At 37.0% G+C, this 21,331-nt stretch overlaps 2 protein-coding genes across 3 annotated transcripts; one reads left to right on the top strand and one right to left on the bottom strand.

Annotated features, from left to right (window-relative positions):
- Positions 1-276: 276 nt before the first annotated feature.
- Positions 277-2,506, top strand: LOC123557287 (uncharacterized). The gene is made up of 3 exons (XM_045348687.2): positions 277-681; positions 1,500-1,568; positions 2,013-2,506. Exons 1-3 carry the CDS (start codon positions 465-467, stop codon positions 2,492-2,494), a joined length of 768 nt encoding a protein of 255 aa, XP_045204622.2. The 5' UTR covers positions 277-464; the 3' UTR covers positions 2,495-2,506.
- A 12,491-nt stretch (positions 2,507-14,997) lies between these two features.
- Positions 14,998-19,150, bottom strand: LOC123557289 (short-chain collagen C4-like). Of its 2 annotated transcripts, none has more exons than XM_045348692.2 (3): positions 18,817-19,150; positions 18,198-18,266; positions 14,998-15,724 (listed from the first exon to the last, which is right to left on the bottom strand). In XM_045348692.2, the coding sequence occupies exons 1-3, from the start codon at positions 18,974-18,976 to the stop codon at positions 15,249-15,251; spliced, it is 705 nt and encodes a 234-aa protein (XP_045204627.2). In that variant the 5' UTR covers positions 18,977-19,150; the 3' UTR covers positions 14,998-15,248. The 2 variants fall into 2 exon arrangements, with proteins under 2 accessions (XP_045204627.2, XP_045204629.2); XM_045348694.2 differs by having other exon boundaries at positions 18,792-19,149.
- Positions 19,151-21,331: the final 2,181 nt, after the last annotated feature.

Raw genomic sequence — 21,331 nt, forward strand, 5'->3', positions numbered from 1 at the left:
TAAAGTAAATTTAATATATCTGTTACTGTATAAATTAATCCCGCTTGCACCAATAATAGATGGCGTAAATGGTGGTGCATAATTTACCACCCCTCATGATACAGGGTCTGCTAGTTTGTAGCTCGGTTGAATATTCTATTCTCCAAAAGGACCTTATACAATTTTGATATCTTAAGTAAGCAAGGCAGATTGACATATTCAACATTAAAACAATGTATTTTTTTTCCTTTTGAATGACTAAAACATTGAAGCTATTTTTGAAAAACAAGCTTTATCGTTCATTTATCAAGGAAGTATAGCTTACAAATTCTTTATTCGATTGTTTAATTAGACATAAATTTTCCTGTTCTTATTGACAGATGGCAATTTTAACTCTTGCGTAATCTGATATATATAGAAAAAACTGTGCATCGAAGGACACAAATTACAAATACAATACAAATACGAAAACAAATTCGAAGAATATGCATTTGGAATACGTGTTTGTGCTATTGCTGGTAAAATTTAACTGTTATCTATGCGAGGAGACTGACACTAACACTAACGATGAGCCGCGATGCAGTAAGTTTGACTATGATCTTGAAATGATAAGAACACTCGTGAAACTTGAAGAAAAACTTAAAGCATTCCAAGTAGATCTGACAACACTTAACGCCAAAATGGAGAAAGTGTCTGCTGACGGTAAGTGGTATTGCTTCTGTGCCAAACTGAATAGTCACTTTAAAAGGCAATGGCGTATTTCTAACATAACGGTAAAAATTTATAACACGTTTAATTAACATAATGATAATGTTGTTTTTTTATAACATACTGATATGTTTGTGTTCGCCTTTATCAATTTTGTTTAGAAAAATCGTTGAACTATGAAGCACATGTTGTATTTACGGTTTCTGATAGATTACGTGTCACCTAATAAGAAATCAAATTGTTACATTTTTGGGGCATCATTATGGTGGTCATCTGGAGTATTAAAATGGCTGACATCTTCAATAAGGATATGCCACGTCTGCTTCAATTGAATAACACCCTAACGTGACACTGCCACGCTATAAATCCCTACAAATAAACGATATTCTCAGTGATTCATTCATATACTGATTTGAGCACTGACGTAAATCCTACATTAATGCATACATGTTCGGAGGAACTAATTGTCAGTTATGTTTAGGAAAACATCAGCTTAAATGTAAATAAACAAATAGCTAACCTGTAAAATAATATATTTTGCGCAGAAGAATATGATATTGTTATCACACCCATGTTTGATGTCTTCATAAAGGGGTTTTCATGCACATTGAAACCAATATCCGTCAACACTTGCCATGTATTAACAGCTCGGAAAAAGTGACTGGAATATAACATTCGCCTTTGTTGTACTATTTGCGGGAAAGTACAAGAGATGATCTCCCTCTAAACACATATAAATCCGCTGTACAGATTTTAATAGTTATTAATATGTTAACATTTTGAAATTGATACGTGTGTCTTTCTTATCACAGGCCATGGATCTGTGTATGCAAGATGGGGAAGAAATTCGTGCCACCCTGATGCTGAGTTGATATATAATGGTATTGAGGTTTACTACTTATTGTCTAACTTTAGAGCTACAAGTAGTCCGTTATTTCGATAAACTGTTGGTAGTAATTCAATCTACTAACAGATGCTTTTAGACAAAACATATAGGTCACAATATATGACAGAACAATTCTAACCCATTATTTCTTCGCATCTAACTTAGAAAGGACAGATTATTTCGCCATTTTTTGGTATTTGTTTAACATCTTTGAATTGAGAGGGTTATCTTACTAGAACAATTTGACCATAGATACATGTCAAAAAGAAAATCATTAGTTCAAAATAGTTCGATTATTTTCAAAAACAATGAAGGAATGGTAAAATATAAAACAAGTAATTACGCGTTGTACTATTTTTAAAAGGCAATAGCCTGCTTCCAAAAAAAATAACTGTACATCTGTGAATGAAATCATTATTTTCTGTGATTCAATTAACAGGTTATATCGGAGGTAAACTTTGGCAGAACCAGGGCAGTGGTAGCGATTCCGTATGCCTACCTTCGGACCCGACATGGTCTAATTACAGTGATGGAAATGACCCTTACAGAGGACGTATGTACGGAACAGAGATTAACCCAGTGTCAGATGACGTAGGAATATTTCCGTACGCTGTTGAACAACAAGACATGCCATGTGCCGTTTGCAAGACCTTTAAGTCTATTACTCTAATGATTCCTGCGAGAGAAAGTTGTTACGCTGGATGGAAACTTGAATACAGTGGCTATCTTATGACAAATGACCACGAACATGTGGGATCTCATAATCATATATGTGTGGATAGCCGTCCGGAGTTTCTGCCTAAAAATTATGGCAACGACAATGAGCATACTGTAATGCTTGTTGAGTCACATTGTGGTTCTCTCCCTTGTCCTCCGTATGTCCAGGGAAGGGAGCTGGCCTGTGTGGTTTGTTCAATATAATATAAAACTACATGACGCCTGTTTGTCAATAAAACGGTTTTTTTTTTCAATTTCAGCATGTAAAAATGCACCTTATTACTTTCAATGCTCAACCTACCTACAATGCGGTCGGTGGTGGGAGCGGGGAGGGGGGGGGGGGGGGGGGGGAGGGGGTGTGTTTCGGTGTCCAGCACAAGCAAGTGTTCTCAGCGTCAATTTCACAGATGCGATATTTCCTTCTACAGAGCATTGATGGTAGAAAAGTATATTTCAAAACATAATGGAATTGTAATAAAACATATTTTATGATCGTTACCTATGCTCAGCACGTGTTACAATGCAATAAATATTGGCTTACAGTTGTCAGGGGCGGAAGATGTTGGGAGAGTCACAAGTGTCTGTGACTCTGAATAGAACCTACAACCCAATATTGCGTTGTAATTGTTTTCATGATTACAGATAAATTCAATGCTTAAACAACCGCTAAGGACGGTATCCCCAATGCCAGTTATTAAAATGATTGAATTGTATTCATTTGGGAAAAGAAGTTTTAAAATATGATTTTTTCCAGTAGGTGCACTTCTAGCGACACTATCTTTTTTGGTTGGATTTAATGTCGCACCGACACATGATAGGTCACATGGCGACTTTCCAGCTTTAATGGTGGAGGAAGACTCCAGGTGCCCCTCCGTGCATTATTTCATCACGAGCGGGCACCTGGGTAGAACCACCGACCTTCCGTAAGTCAGCTGGATGGCTTCCTCACATGAAGAATTCAACGCTCCGAGTGAGGCTCGAACCCATATCGATGAGGGGCAAGTGATTTGAAGTCAGCGAGCTTAACCACTCGGCCACGGATACCTCTCTCCTAGCGACACAGAGACATTTTTGTTAAAAGGGCATTCAACACACATTAAGAGTTAATCTTTGAATAACAAAAAGTACGCAAAATCAAATTGAGAAACCTTAGGATAAATTACATTGGAAAGAAATTTTAAGTTGCCAATGCTATAACAGCTCAGATGATTAAAAGCATTGATTCATGTAGTTATGTCAAGCTACCGCCTGGTGATTTTCTTTCTCATTTTCTTTTTTGTGTAAAAATTCTAAATAGTATCTAAGTTAACTACTTCGATATATATTTCATGTTAGAAAATAAATATTCTTAATATGTAAACGTGATATTTCTATTTATTACCAACTTTTTAATTATATAAAATTAAGACACTTGAGTGTTATTCATTGTACCTTTGTCACTTTAGCGAAACATAAGTTGTGCATTTTCACTGTTGTTTTCTATGTAACTATTTCATTTCCTTATGCACCGCCCAATTTATCATTTGAAGAGTACAATGCTTACAAATAGTTAAGTAAACTATTTGTCCATCTTAAAGACGTTTTCAAAAAATTGCAATACATAAAATGGGTGAAGGGCATTGAAAGGAAGAGACTGTTTCAACTAACGACAACAATTTAGACACGTAAGAAAATAAACTGTAACAATAAACGGTATCAATGTGCACAGTTCCTAAAGATCAAATGTTGGCCTGAATTTCGTTTGAGAAGAAAACGTATTGTTTTTGTTGTCTCAAGTTCTTAATACTAGTATAATAAACATGTTTGAACCGTTTCAAATATATACTATAATGAACAGACATTTCAAATTTATGATGAAAATGAATATTTTTCTTATTTTGTTTTCATCCAATGGTATAAAATAAACAACATAGTTTACTCTATGGTTACGCCACTGATGAAAACTTTTATTTTCATATCATTCAACGAAAGTACACTAAGCCTTTAACCACATTCACGAAAACTATGTTTGCTCATATATGTCTCAAAGTTAAAAGAAGTGAAGGATCAGGCCTGAAACTGGCAAGGAAGAAGGAAGAAAAAGAGGATCTTAAAATCAAAAGAGTTAGTTTCAGTAGTATGTACGCAAAACAAGATCATAATAACGATAACCGACAAGTTAAAATGACAAAAATATCCTTGATAAAGCGATAACTTTATAACTATGGACATACTAACCACGAATGATAAAAATGTTTCAGTCATATACATTCATATCGCAAAACAAATCTACCTCAACAGACAAACTGAATGGTATTCTGACATGTGGATTGCTCAAAGATGTAATGTCAGCGGCATAAAATTCTTTAGTTTTGAGGGCGTTACATTATATCTTCAAAAGTGAAAAAACTAGAACTTAAATTGTATTTCATGTCTAAAAATGTGTTGATCAAATATTAATGCAAAAATATAGAAACAAGTTTGGATGAAACAATTCTATGATGAAGCTCGCATATTGTCTTGTAGAGAAGATTGGAAGTTAGCCTAAATACACATTGAGTCTTATTTGTGTTTATTCTTTTCACCGTGTGGTCCGCGGAAAATATTTTTAGTAAAAGCTCAAATCATGAAAAGACATTCCTATTTTGTAAATACATTTAGCCATTGTAAAGTAATCTTACCGAAAGTGAATGCAGACGTTACGGATTGTGTAAACAGAGGTTACTGTTCTTTAAAATACAAAAGTAACACCTTTGACATTTTGCAACACTTTTGGCACATCTATACTAGTTTCAAACTATCTTGTACTCATCTTTATGAATGCATTTAATGCGTCTACCGTAGAAATGTCTATTGGGAATGCGCAAATCACATGACCGCGATCTAAGGTACGAGTTACTGATGTTTGACACTAGAACTTACCAACTGACATTATGTCTTGTTTTTAGCAGGTTGTGCTTATCCGAAAAATTGTATTAAGTTGTCAACCCAGCTGACAAGTTCATTCTACATTTACTGACATAGTAACAACAAAGAATGGTTGGATTAGCAAATTTTCGGATTTTTATTAGCCTTATAAGGCATATCGTGTACGTTTATTATTATTATTATTATACCAGATTTATATAGCGCCCTTTTCATGATAAACATACGGTGACACAGAGGTGACATGCACTATTCTTTTTTTAATTGCACCTCTCTTTTTTTATGTCGTTCCCACGAGATACTAACTCGAAGGAACGACTTAGTATGTCGTGGTAACGAGTTACTAAGTCGTGGGAACGACATAAAAAAAAGAGTAGTGCAATTTAAAAAAAAGTATTGCATTGAAAAAAGAGTAGCACAATAAACATAGAGTCGTGTAATAAAAAAAGAAAATAGTACAATATAAAAAGAGTAGTGCGTGCTAGCTTTGTCGAGGGAACGACTTAGTAACTCGTGGGAACGAGTAAGCTATGTCGTGGGAACGACTTACTATCTCGTTCCCACGAGTTAGTCAACCAATCACATTTTGCGTTACATGCATACATTATATTTATTTGCTATAAATGATAAGTAACTTCCCTTTTAAAGTAAACCTTGGGAGAGAAAATACCAAGGTCCCTTAGCTATCATAAGAACTGTCCCTACTCCAAGAATGGTCAGCAGCCCAACACTTACTATAAAACAACCTTTAGTCAAACAAGCTGCTGACACTTACCTGACACAGTTGCTTCTACCTGAGCTTTGCCCAACAGCGGGCCTAGGTACACTTACTGCTAGTACAAGCAGAGCTCCGGTCTCTTCTGTAACAAGGGATTGCGGTGCCTGCCCTGTCCTAGTAAAACTTTGTAAAACTAGTAAAACTAGGCCATACTTTCTCGTCCGTCTAGGGTCTCTTGGACGAGGCTTCACTGGATTAATCCATTTCAGAGTCCGATGTCCCAAAGAGGTTAAGCCATGACTGAGTGCAATAGCTTCCTCCTTCAGGCTTTTCAGCAGACCAAGATGAATGCCATCTTGACCAAAGTCACACTGACATAAAACCCAATCTAACAAAAGAAATTGTTCATTGTTTCACCGATTTGACATAGCCGCTGGACTGGCAAGAAGCAGATCGGACCATGCCGATCTGTCCTACCTCGTTACCAATCCAAAACAAACAGCAATTTCTCATCCTGTTTCGGCGCATTACTCAGCTCCACTACTGAGAACCACCAACCACACAGTCCCCTATTGTCCCCTAAGGTTCCTAGATCTGGTACCAAGACAGAACCCTGTGGGCCAGACCTCAGAAGTGTATAGTCAGAGACACCAGTCATACCCAAAGATCCATCAGTTACGTACGGCTTAGATGAATCCTTCCAATCAGACGGTCCGCCTTACAGACGACTGATCGGACGGCACAACAGGCCCTTTTGGTTCATCCTACATGGAGGATTGAACCAAATACTGCGTACTTGGCTGCACTCAGCAGGCACTGAACATGACTGCATTACCGAGGCCCTAAACAGCATCAGCCTCACCCCTTGTGGTCACCATGTTCATGCTTACAAAAGCATCTTTAAACATATCTACCATAAAGGAGCTTACTCCTCCAGAGTAGTCAATATCCATACCAGCACCGAAAATTACTTCATCTGGTAGGCTACTTTTCTCAGAAGGGTCATCCCACTTCTGAAACCATTAAAGTAAATCCTTGGAGAGAAAATACCAAGGTCCCTACCGAGGCTCGAACCCCGGACCTCGAGATCTGTAGGCGGAAACTCAACCATGTTGCTAAAGGGTTAACCCATTAGCGACGTGATTGAGTGTCCATCCTAGGATCACGAGGTCTGGGGTTCGAGCCCCAGAAGGGACCTTGGTATTTTCCCTCCCAGGGTTTACTTTAAAAGGAAGGAGATAGTAAGTCGTTCCCGTGACATAGCTAATTCGTTCCCACGAGCTAGTAAGTCGTTTCCTCGACATAACTAGCATGCTCTACTCTTTTTTTTATTGTACTATTTTTTTTATTACACTACTCTTTTTTTTATTGCGCTACTCATTTTTTTCAATGCAATACTTTTTTTTTTAAATTGCACTTCTCTTTTTTTATGTCGTTCCCACGACTTAATAACTCGTTACCACGACATACTAAGACGTTCCCTCGAGTTCGTATCTCGTGGGAACGACATAAAAAACGAGAAGTGCAATTAAAATAAAAGAGTAGTGTATGTCACCTCTGTGCCACCGTATCAACACGTTCAAGGGCGCTTTACATAGAGCAAACGCAGCCAGACAGGGCGCGAAAGTCATCCTCAACTAGTACAGACACAGAGCGATCTGATCAAAGGGACAGAGTGAGATAAAGCCTCCAGAACAGATAGAGAGAAATCCTTTCAGATACAGTCTTTCCTGGGAAGAACCAGTACAGGCCTCTTGGTTAGTTGATAGACACTCAAGAGCATCTCAGAAATTTCCAGTGCCTGGACCGGGATTCGAACCCCGGACCTCTAAATTGACAGTCAAGCGTGTTAGCTACCTAAATTATGTGTTAGTCAGATTTGCATTCATTTTTCATATCAAGTCAAACCATGCAAAGGGCCAAAGTAGCAGTACTTAATAATCTCTAGTATTAATGTATGGAAAATACTTTGGTATATTAAGATTAACAAAGACAAAATATATGCTTGTTCTGCTAAACCGAGCCTGCAACATTTTCGTTTATGTCGTGTGGGGAAGCCTGTGGTTTTCCACATTTTTTATTTGAACACGAGTCTGATCGTTGCATATAGTATGATATCGCCTCGGTCAATATCGCCCTCTTCCGGCGAATATCATATCCAATGGCTCAAGAGTCAATAATTGTATAATATATATAAGTATACTGGCAATTATTTTGTAGAGTAATATACATGTTTCATATGCTATTCAAGTCCACTGCTATTTCATGTTTTGTGCATTTAAAAAAAAGATGTTACTCATTCTAATATGGAAAATTGATGCATATGCCCGTTAAAACAGTTTATGTCAAATTGACATATTATTTGGCGCCATAGTATTATCACCATGATAAAACTTGTCTCAACTCTATTCTCCACAATATTCTGCATTCGATCTACTAAGTGTAGCATCTTTTATCCTCTATATCAAAATTAACCAGTATCACAAAGGCTTTTGACAAGTTCATTACCTTTGTTATACCTTCAACTTCAGGATTTCCAGGCAGAATGCTCGTGCTGTCTGCGTTAAATATTGCGCGAAGCCCTAGATTATTCAACATCATCATCAGATTCCTTCCTTGTCCCTCGTCTTTGAGGTTTGAAAGAATAAAAAGCTCATACTGCTCATCGGAAACGGATGTTTCGCAACAATATTGCACTCAATTTCTATTGAACTTTTCATGTAGAATAACCTGTCGTCTATCAGCTGTTTGGCTCTTTCTTCTCGTGGTTATCTAAGATGTTACTTATACAAAAGGCAGCCAGTTCATAGGCATTTGCTAACTAAACGCTAGAGCACAAGATCATCCTCATTTTGCATTAGACTTTCTAAGACTTCTAACGCTTTGTCACTTTGTTTTATCTGGCGATAGAGTACAGCCTTGCAATAAAGTGCTGCCGTGTTTGATGAAATTCTTGCAGATTTGTCAAGGTGTGAGATGATAATATCTATCACATCTTTATGTTTTTCATAGTAACTGTTAATATGTTTCGGATATCGGAGGCACTTCACTACATAATCTAACTTTGGCTTGTCACTATGCTGCTTGGTATGATACATGTTTCTTTGTCTAACATTTTGGCCGTTCGAAGACATCTTGTAAAAGCCATTGTTCTGTTTTACATAATGTCTATGAAATCGACCATCTATTCCTTTTTCATTCCCAGTGTTAAAACCTGATTCACGGTTTTGTTTGGGTCTTTGATAAATTATATGCGTTTCTGCACTTTGTTGCTGTGACGGAAAATTTTCTTTTAGCTTATACTCTCTCTTCGGAAAAAATGTTTTCGCCATTGGATTCAGTTCACATTGTATGTTTGTATTTGTATGAGTATATTTTCTTTGTAGTGTGTGTGCAGATTGTTCGTTACATTGTACTGGTGCTCGAGTGTATATTGTGTCATTCTTCAGGCTGGATATATTAGATATCGGACTGTTTGTACTTCCTTGTGCTAAATCATTTTCAAACGGTAATGTTTGTAATTGGCGATCATCTGAAACATTACATTCCGTGGCCAGTCCTGTCGTCAATGACAATATGTCTTGGCCCCAGTTATCACGCTTTTCATTTACTGAATGACCTGCGAACGGGGATTCAGATGTCTGCTGATGAAACGAAAGTATATTCTGAATGTTTGTTTGATTTGTTGACTTTACCATATGTCTCAACTTGGTTGGATTGTATTCAAGCATTCGTATGTACGATATAGCAAGATGTTGGTAACTGAACGATGTGCCTTTTATCTCAAGTGCTTTAGTTAGCAACAGAATAGACCTTTCGATGTCATCAACATACCGAAAATATCTCCCGCTTCTCTCCAAAACAAACACATCATCTGGAAATAATTTGAGCGCAGTGTCAAAGTACATGTACGTGGGCATAAATATAGAAAAATTTCTTGGTAAAAGACATTTCATTCCTCGTGGAAATAAAACTTTATTTCTTTCAACCCCATATGCTAGTAAGCCTGCTTCTACCAAGGCTCTTGCCTTGTATCTTTGTATACATTCTGACTTGTCTTCCAGTTCAAGAATTTCACCGTATAATTGAAAAACAGAACAGTGACGTTTCTTAATAACATCTATATCTTCTGCTTACATGCAATAGTCTCCGCAAAGTCATGACGTAGCCGTATGTCCAAACACATTTCAGTTCCATTACAGAATCACATTTCTTAACATTTTCACCGCCGGGAGAATTTTGCTTAGATTCCTGCGTTCTCTCTCTTAAAATGTGATGCATGTCTTCTGCGATTTCGCCGAATAATGAGACAGCATTGTGATACTGTTTGACACCAAACCTCGAATACGTAAATGTCATCTATGCTTTTGCTACTACATAAGCTAACTTGTCTGATTTAAGAGTTTTCAGGCGTTTCAGGGTTGCCTCACACACATTCACGTTTTTCCTGTCTTTAAATGAAAACCATGCATTGTTGGTCAAAGCAATTATATTGTTGGGACTTTCCTGTAGAACTTCGCAGTTGTACTTATTAGCGTTTTTGCGGTCTCCAAGATCAAAGTAAAGAAATGATAATAAGTTCAAAACCCTAACCTTTTCCATTGATGTACTAAATTCATTTAAAGTTGAACACAATTCGAGAAGGAGTTTATCCTTTAATTTGATTTTTTCACCATTTGATACCGCCCTGATGTCACTTGCTACACTAAAACTTGAAGGATATTGCTTAAGCTTTTCCCGTAACGCTTCCAGTGTTCTGAAGTTGAAGGTATAACAAAGGTAATGAACTTGTAAAAAGTCTTTGTGATACTGGTTAATTTTGATATAGAGGATAAAAAGATGCTACACTTAGTAGATCGAATGCAGAATATTGTGGAGAATAGAGTCGAGACACGTTTTATCATGGTGATAATACTATGGCGCCAAATAATATGTCAATTTGACATAAACTGTTTTAACGGACATATGCATCAATTTTCCATATTAGAATGAGTAACATCTTTTTTTTAAATGCATAAAACATGAAATAGCAGTAGACTTGAATAGCATATGAAACATGTATATTACTCTACAAAATAATTGTCAGTATACTTATATATATTATACAATTATTGACTCTTGAGCCATTGGATATGATATTCGCCGGAAGAGGGCGATATTGACCGAGGCGATATATTATTGTATGCAACGATCAGACTCGTGATCAAATAAAAAATGTGGAAAACCACAGGACTCCCCACACGACATAAACGAAAATGTTGCAGGCTCGGTTTGATTGAGCCTGTTCATGGACGGTAGTGGACGTGCAAGCTATCATCAACGCCCACTAGCCCTCTAGCCCCTTGTTTAGCTCTGGATCATGAAGTAAATATAATATATCTGTTACTTACAGTGTTCCATTTGGACAATCGTGACTTTCATTTAATACTAAACCGCGATGCACGATGGTACGATGACGAAACGCGATGGCACGATGATAAAACAACGATGGTACGATGGTGAAAACGCGATGGCACGATGATGAAATCGCGATGGTGCGATGGTACGATGGTGAAATGTCGATGTAATATCGCGTTTTCATTATCGTACCATCGCGTTTTCATCATCGTATCATCGTACCATCGCGTTTTCATCATCGTACCATCGCGTTTTCACCATCGTGTCATCGCATTTTCATCATCGTACCGTCGCATTTTCACCATCGTACCATCGCGTTATCACCATCACATTTTCACCATCGTACCATCGCCTTCCGGTGGTCATGCGCAGTGATACAGTGTAGTACAATATATATGTGTCAGTACAATACAGGCTTGATACAATCTCATTTTCACATTGCACTATGTACCTTCTACATCCTAACAAGAATAAGCTGAGTTTAAATAATACCATGTGACTATTACACCAAGCTTTTTGTTTACTTTCATGCGTACATAAAATACAAAGGACGTGGCCTTGAAAAGTTTACAGTTTTAATGAACTGAGCACTGAACATTTTGTAAAAACAGTTTGCAATACAGCAGAATCTAAATGGTAAATTTCTTCTCACAAAATACATTGAGATACATTCATCTATAGTTGACAAAAATACAAATGTACGGGACTACGAATTTCTAAGCGGAAGGCGATGGTACGATGATGAAAAAGCGATGGTACGATGGTGAAACCACGATGGTACGATGGTGATAACGCGATGGCACGATGATAAAAACGCGAGGGTACGATGGTGAATGGTCAGCTGTCGCCAATCGCGATGCAAAGCTGCTTCCAGTTCGTCAAGATTCTGTGCAGGAGGGTCCATTTTCTGTATCCGACGCCCAAAAATACCCCAGATATGCTCCAGCGGATTCAAATCTGGGCTTCTAGCTGGCCAGGGCAAAGTCTCAATTGCATTACGTTGGAGACAGGCCGTCACTGCCAAAGAACGGTTGGGTCTAGCGTGGTCGTCCATGTACACAGACCTAGTGGCAAGTGGATGGTTCTCAAAATGAGGCAGAACTGTCGGCTCGAGGACGTCTTTAATGTAACGTTCACCTGTCAATCTGCCTTGTATGGTCACCAAGTCCATCTTGTCGTCATGTGATACGCATCCCCACATCATTACAGAACCTCCGCCGCAAGGAACCGTTGGCTAGATGTTTCTTGGTGTGTAAGCTGTGTCGCCAGACTCTCATTCGGCCATCTGTAACATGCAGCAAAACCTGCTCTCATCCGACCATTGGATTCGCCGCCATGCCCTCAAATTCCAACCTCGTCTCGACAAACACCATCGCAAACGCGTTCTTTGATGCTCATTTGTTAGCAGAGGACGCTTAATCACTCTTCGGGAGGCTAGTCTAGCCGCCCTTAGGCGATTTCTTTTCCAGAGATAAGCGTCGATGAGGTAGCAATAATGATTGAGGCTGAACACGTGTACTCGTAGAAAAGGGTTGTCGTCGCACTAACCGGACCACGTCTCCCTGACCATGGCAGATCCTTGACATCATTCGTCTGACTGTGCTTCCTTATCAACCTTATGACAACAGTGTAGTGGCAGCCTAGTTAACGCCCTATTGCTTTGAAAGACATTTCCGTCGAATGCATCCCGAAAGTTTTTGCCATCTTTGCGCTTCCGATAGTCGTCTTCTGACCATATTTACGTTACTCTATCTGAACTATCCGAAATAGCAAGGAAATATGCATTACATATACGCGACTATGTTGCATAACAATACTGCTTTTTGTGAAAAGCACGTGATGCACGATATTCTCGCCTATATCTACGTGTACAATTATGCTTTGAAAGACATTTCCGTCGAATGCATCCCGAACATTTTTGCCACATTTGCGCTTCCGATAGTCGTCTTCTGACCATATGTACGTTACTATGGCTGAACTATCCGAAATAGCAAGGAAATATGCATTACATATACGCGATTATGTTGCATAAGAATACTGCTTTTTGTGAAAAGCACGTGATGCACGATATTCTCGCCTATATCTACGTGTACAATTATTGCAATTATTGTCAAAGCTTTAAATCCTATCTACGGAATATTATCCGTGCCAACTGCAAAAAGAAAATGTCAGACGCGTTGATTTCTAATGTACATTAGACCAAAATATTAGGGGTGCTTAACATTTTTCCAGGTGTTTATTTTATTAACAACATGTTGATCTAACGATGTGCTAAATTCCAAGCAATATTTTTAAGTAACGGTCAAGGTCCCATGAGGGATATGCAATATGGCAGCAATGTGTGCTTCAGTATTGCAGTATTAATTAGATCTTATGATCATCTTTAGAATAAATAAGTATTTAAATCTACGCTGCTACATCTTAACCTTTACCCTGTTAAATTTTTAAAATGGGCCGGTCCATCATTGAGTTTTGGCAGTGCCACATATGATTCAAAGGGGTGTTCACTGAAAATATAGTGTCTATGATCAGCCTGTACGATCTTGGTCTGCACTGGTCGCAAAGGCAAAACTACTTGCCGCCAGCAGGCTAAAGGTTAAGATCAAAGAAATCTTGACATTTCTTTTCTTATTTTCGAGAAATGCTATACAGACATTTGTGTTTTTTTAATACAATTAATTCACGTTTTCATGTAAATCAAGCTATTAAAGGTACAACACGTTGCAAAGCAAAGTGTCTGCCATCTACGATGTATCAGGGGAAAGATCGTCAAAAGTGAATTCGTTTGCAGTAAAATCACAACTAGTTCGTTCAAATTTACCTCAAAATTATGACTCACAACATTTATGATGCTATGTGCTAAATATTCGCAGCTGACATTTTAAGCTACATGCACATACACACAATAAATCGTATAACGTAATACATTTCAATTTTGAATAAGATATTCAATTTTAAATGTTTTGTCCTCGTATTTTATCTCAATTTGTGTTATTCTAAACTGAACACCAATGTGAAATAACGTTTAGTAACGACGCCTTAAGGGGCAGCTTCGACAACTAAACTATCTAGTTAGAAGTATTTATGTGGTTAAAGAAATATCAGAGACAAAGAATGATTTACTAATCTTTGAATGATAAAAAAGTTCATCAGATAATCTACCACAGACTGTCAACTCTTACACGCACATTTAAGTATCAAGTAGCATATGCTATCTATTTCTAGAAAAGGGATTATTCCAAAGGTGTGTCATATCGTTGTATATTTAGAGTCCAAGGACATCTACTTCGACGAACCTTGATGTGAAGACTGTATTTAAATTCATGATGAAAAACAATGAACTAGAAGGCGTTGGATTTCGGGCAAAAACTGCGTTAAGCCGGTCAAGTGTGATAAAATACGTCACGCTGCTAATGTAATAATACTTGTCAATGGAAAGCGACCGATTTGATGCGTTAATTAAACTCTCACTGATTCGAAAGTAGCCTGCTACCTGCTATTTTTTAAGTTTTCAAAAATACATTTTGCATATTCTAATATGTTCCTATGTGCGGAGCTGATTATCTTTCTCTTTACTAATAACAGAAACAAACTAAACGATAGGTAAAATCAAAGCTCAAAATTGTAACCGATTGGCCCTTCAAGTAGGTAGAGTTCACAGCTAGCTCTGATGTTTCAAGATGAAGTAACTTTGTACTCAGTTTGGTTTTAATTTGTTATGTTACGATGCAATTGAATTGTTGGTACATGTTGCAATTTTAAACACACACGACAAATTTTAAAGAAGCTAAAATTTACTCTCATTGACAACTACAGATTTTTCTCACTGCACAATGTCAATTATAGTGCCACTTCTTTAATAAGATAAGCATTTTTCAGTTTAGTAGTGACATTCACTTTTATGTAGTGGTATCTAATGTGAAGGTTAGGATGTAGTAGTTAGGCAGAACAGACAACACAGGGAAGCTCTCTTCCTTGAACGTAAGGCGGACAAGGCAATGAACCACATCGTGCTTCCATGAGATATAAAATATGTTCATTATCATTATTGCTACCGCGTGGTATGAACTCTGGATCACTGTCCACACAGATATGGTTATGAGGACCCGGATGAGAACGGTAAGCCGACATGAGATATCCACTATATTCTTCTTTCCAACCAGGATAGCATTTGGCTCTTGCCGGGACCATGACAAGTGCTGACTTGTGGGTTTTGCAGACGACACATGGGACGTCTTGTTGAAGAACCGAGTAACCAAATATATCGGTACCCTCCTCGTCAAACTCTGTCCCGTAAATGAATCCTCTGTTTCTGTCATCCCCGTCACTATAGTTCGACCAAACTGGATCAGAGGGAAGACACAAGGAATCGCTCCCACCACCTTTGTCATCGAATTTCTTTCCAGCGACGTAACCTGATAGAAATATAGTCTAGTGTCAAATGTAAGTTATCAGTTCTATTTATGTCAGTAATAAAATATATTTTCATGCAGACATACATACTTTTAAAATTTTGTGGTTAAATAACACTTTAAGGTAACCTACTAGTATGTTACTCGTACATACTGCTTTTTATCTTATCGAGATTGTAATGTTAAATGTCATATCATATATGTATGTCTGTGTTACCAGTAATTTTGTTTTTGAAGCTGTCGAAAAACCTTTGTTCTATTATACAGCTTTAATATATATGCTAAATAAATTGCGCACCACGGCAATTTGTTAAGAGCGATCATTTCACAACGAGAAAACGTAAATGCTTAAACTGAATCATTGCTACAAAAGTGATACAGTACAAAGATACTTATCATATTTTATTAAAGTATAACGAATGTTAATATGATATTTAGGTTAGTCAGAACTGTTTTTTACTAATAGCCTAAGTACAGGCATAGGAAGTACAGATCAATATAATTGCACCTTTACAGGTATTACCACACATCTTTATAAATGTGATATTTTCATACATTCAAGCAAAACTGTATTATCTTCTATATAAAATTGTGATTTATTGTCATTTTATTAAAAGCTAATAAAAACATTTGAAGCAGCTGTTTTAAGGGTAAATCAAACAAATATGATCAGAATGTATTCTAATTGTCTTTATTGTTGAAAGAATTATGATATTGTGTCTAAAACCCCATATTTCCACTCAATTGTGTAATTGTAATGTATGTAAACTAATAGATATCTCTACTTGAATGTATTTGCCTAGGGTAAGAGTTGTCGATCTTTGTAGTCACAGCTTTCAATTCAATATTAAAACTCCAGTTATTGATATAAACACAACTTTAATAAATTTCACATTTATAAAATCATTTTTTTTGTTATTTGAAGGGCATAGAACTCAATTTCTAGATTTATTTAATGTCTTTCTATCTTCAAAAGGTTTAGGTTATATCCCTATTAACATGATTACGTAAAACGAATATTCAGGTTTACGCCCTTTGCGTGTTGAGACGAGCAGTAAGTGGTTTACGACATATTTCCTTTCACATTTTATATTATATCTAAACATTGAATATTAACAGTCACTGTGTTTGATTAATATGGCTTACGCCGGTGCTAGGGGGCGTGGGCAGTGTTGCATTTTCCATTACTGCTCATGAACAGACTCAATCAAACCGAGTCTGCAATTTTCACTATTTGCCTTGTTTTCGGTGCTTCCGAGGGATCTACTTTTCAGATTTTATTCTTTTTACAAATAACAATCATTTATTTTACAACCCGTGTACCTGACCAATTTCAACCCAGAAATCGGTGTTTTGGGGTTTCGTTGTATACTTCGATTGTATATACATATATTAATTATGTTTGTCTGGTATCTCCACATACATGATTTTATGTTATGTTAATTAAAATAGGCAGAACGGGGATCCCACCTACATGCTATACGAAACAGCCGCATTACTCTCCTAGTTTTACCTAAAGTTGCTTCCTGCATTCTCAATTGAAATCATTTGAAGTTTTATAACGTCGCACCAACCTGTGTCGAAGAAGCTTATAATTTAAAAAAAACAAATACAATATAAATCAACACTCTGCCAATCGACGTATGAAAAAAATAACTGTCAAATAAAGTCATTAAAGTACAATTAAAGCAAAGACAGGTTGTAAAATCTACCATACATGTAGACAATACAATTGATGTTGAAACAGTATAAACATTATAAAATATAGACTTGCATCTTTTGTCATAAATTTACACCTTGGCAAATCCCACAAAGGGCGTAAAATTTAATATTCGTTCATTTTATTTAACACCCTTTTTGTCTAGACTCAAAGCCATTTCAAAATGAACTGTATTGTTAGAAAAAGATGATATACACTTTATTATGTAGAAACTTTACTTTTTCTCGTTGTAAAGTTATCGGTCTAAGAAAATTGCAGTGGTGTGTAGTTTTTTTTATTATTTCAGAATAGTAATGGAGTATATTAATAAGTTATGGTAGATGTATAAGCTCATGGCGTTTCATCGAGTATTGTAGCATAACTTTAAGATGCACATGGGTTTACTGAAAAATCAATTCTAACTCCTGAATGTAGGTATCAGTTTTGCTAAAAGGTTAGACAACTGAGTAAAACAAAAATGACTAAGAAGCCAAAAAGTATAATTTATTACTATTTTACTTAATCAATTGAATTAAACGTAGTTTCTCAAACAAAAAGCATTTTAGTATAATACTAGTATATCACTCAGTTACTTTAATTAATTAATCAGGGATTTTTTATCAGTATCAACCTGATTTTTGCAGGTGTCTGACAGCTTCAAACATGAATAAAAGTTAGAGGATCAGTGATCTTTGGATATCACACACCATACCCGAACCTATTAATTCCCGATTCTCAAACTGGACAGACAAAAGGATCAGTAAATATAACGTATACCGTTATATATAGCTGCTGCATGTTCTGGACATATGTTCCGGCCCCATCTAACATACACTGAACCACTTCCTATAAAGAAAGAAACCTAAACGAATTACAGCCATACAGCTTTCGGATAAAACTGTACGAAGTTTGGAGTATCATTTTTATCATGCAGAAAAATAGCCCTAAGTTTTATACTAAACGTTACAATGTCAGACGTGTTCCTCGCTCATTACACATACATGCTCATAGCTTTTATTTATTTGAAAGTTTCTTTTGCAAATTTGTATGGAGTGTATATTGTTTAACGATGTTATATAAATCAAATGACATTTTTAATTGTACTAAAATAATGTTTAACGTTCTAAACGAACATATGAGTATTATTTCAAAACAAACTCTTTTTAAATTACTATGAAAATTCTTTAGAAACATTCTTATTGTGCACAAATCTTCATTTATCGACTCTTAGAGAGTCATGCTTTTTTTTCAATACACACACCATAGCCGAACTTTTGGAAGATTTTCGTATTTCAATTATCATATCAATTAAGCCGATATAATCTTAAACAGATTTAAGGATTCAAAATATATAATCCAATACGTAATTACAGTTACGCAAAAGTTAATAATTCACTTTCAGCAGAAAATCTGTCAATAAGCTGCCGTTGCCTTCGTAATTCTTCTTCAGCTCTTTTGATTTTCTGGTCCATTTCATGAAACGTTTCAATGATCTTTAGATCATAATCAAATCGTGATATGCAAACAGGTTTCTCTGCCAGTTCAAGATGAAGCATGCTAATAATACATATCCAGAATGTACAACTCTAAACGCGTTTATAAACATAACTTTAATGTGACAGCTTTGCCTAGCAGAAACGTGAACAATTTATATACAACTCCTGAAGAGTTTTATTCTACTCTAACAAATATCTTTACTTATAACAATACGTTAATTGTATTTTTATAAAGTAACACTTGAAGGCCGGAAAATCTTTTATCGTGAATTACAATGATAATAATATGAGCCGTGCCATGAGAAAACCAACATAGTTGGTTTGCGACCAGAATGGATCCAGACCAGCCTGCGCATCCGCGCAGTCTGGTCAGGATCCATGCTGTTCGCTAATAGCTTCTCTAATTGCTATAGGTTTTGAAAGCGAACAGCATGGATCCTGATCAGACTGCGCGGATGCGCAGGCTGGTCTGGATCCATGCTGGTCGCAAACCCACTATGTTGGTTTTCTCATGGCACGGCTCATATGATATAGTGACTATTAAGAGGATTAAAAGGTACTAGGACGCAGTAGCTTAGTGTCAGCCAATCCAGAGGACCGTAATCAATTCCATTATAAACTGTTCTGTGTGTCCGTGTTATGTTTTAATGATTAACCCTTACCCTGCTAAATTTCTACGATAAACTTGTCCATCTTTCAATTTGGACAGTACCATTAACCGTTAAAAGGGGTGCTTACCAAAACGATACTAACTGAATTGCAAGCAGTGCAGATCATGATCTACACTGGTCGCAAAGGCAGAATCAGTCGTGCAAAGCATGATAAGGGTTAAGAACCAAGCCTTCATACTTTGTTTTTGCATAGACGATTATTGGTAACTTATTAAAAACGGCAACGATTTAAACTTAGTTATAAGCATATAGCTCGTATATATCACGTTGTATCTTTGGTAACGTTCCCTTTATAGAGATATATCAATTCCGCACATGTAACTTAATAAAATGTATTAGCGTCTGAGGGCCCTTTCACGATTCAGTAGAGTCAACATTTATTATACGAAATTCATTTTGAATGTTTTCTGAAATATCTAAGTCTGAAGCTCTCAAATATGGAAATATCTTACATCAGAGGCATACACTGACAATTTCAGACAACATCAAAAACGTCCTTTTTGAACGATTTGACGAAGTTCCAAAAATCTCCATATACACTTGCTCCGTTACGGACTCCTGTGGGATTTGTGTTTATTCTGAGATCAAATATGTTTTCGTAAATGAAAAGCTGACATGTCGTGCTAAAGCCCAGGCATTTCAAATCGTCAGAAATGGGTGAAAATATACTCTAATTAGCAAAAAAAAAAAAAAAAATGTCCACGCGCATACATTTTAAGGGGTGACCCCTGCGCGTGACCCCTGACTATCGACCAACGCAAATTCGACTTTGGTTTTCAAATTAAGCCTGTCTACTTTCATTTCCTTTACTTCCGGGAATAGCTTAGGATCGACTGAGATCATTTTCTTTGTTGTCAAACACATACCTATGCCGGGCGAGATTGCATGAAAACGTGCCCGGTGTCCTAAGGATATCAATATAAATGAAATCTTTAGGCTCGCGTGTGTAGTAAAGCAAAACATCTTTTACTTTCCAGAAAAAAATTGAACTATAAAATACTAACATTAAAAATGTGTGTAATTCACAAATATATGCGTTTGCAGATGATAAGGAAAAACAATATAGGTAATATGTACATGTAATATATAATTTAGACTTTATTAGTCCCCTACTGGTTGAAAACCAGTTTCGGGGACTATAGGAATGCACTTTTCCGTCATTCCGTCCGTCCGTCCGTCTGTCCGTCCGTCCGTCCGTCCGTCCGCAATTTCGTGTCCGGTCCATAACTCTGTCACCCATGAAGGGATTTTAATATTACTTGGCACAAATGTTCCCCATGATGAGACGACGTGTCATGCGCAAAACCCGGACCCCTAGCTCAAAGGTCAAGGTCACAATTGGAGGTCAAAGGTCAACAGGGCTTTTTTCCTGTCCGGTCCACAACTCTCCCATCCTTGAAGGGATTTTAGTATTACTTGGCACAAATGTTCCCCATGATGAGATGATGTGTCATGCGCAAATCCCGGACCCTTAGCTCAAAGGTCAAGGTCACAATTGGAGGTCAAAGGTCAACAGGGCTTTTTTCCTGTCCGGTCCATAACTCTCCCATCCATGAAGAGATTTTAATATTACTTGGCACAAATGTTCCCCATGAGGAGACGACGTGTCATGCGCAAAACCTGGACCCCTAGCTTAAAGGTCAAGGTCACAATTGGAGGTCAAAGGTCAACAAGGCTTTTTTCCTGTCCGGTCCATAACTCTCCCATCTATGAAGGGATTTTAATATTACTTGGCAGAAATGTA

Source organism: Mercenaria mercenaria, chromosome 5 (assembly GCF_021730395.1).
Source record: "Mercenaria mercenaria strain notata chromosome 5, MADL_Memer_1, whole genome shotgun sequence".
NCBI lineage: Eukaryota > Metazoa > Mollusca > Bivalvia > Venerida > Veneridae > Mercenaria > Mercenaria mercenaria.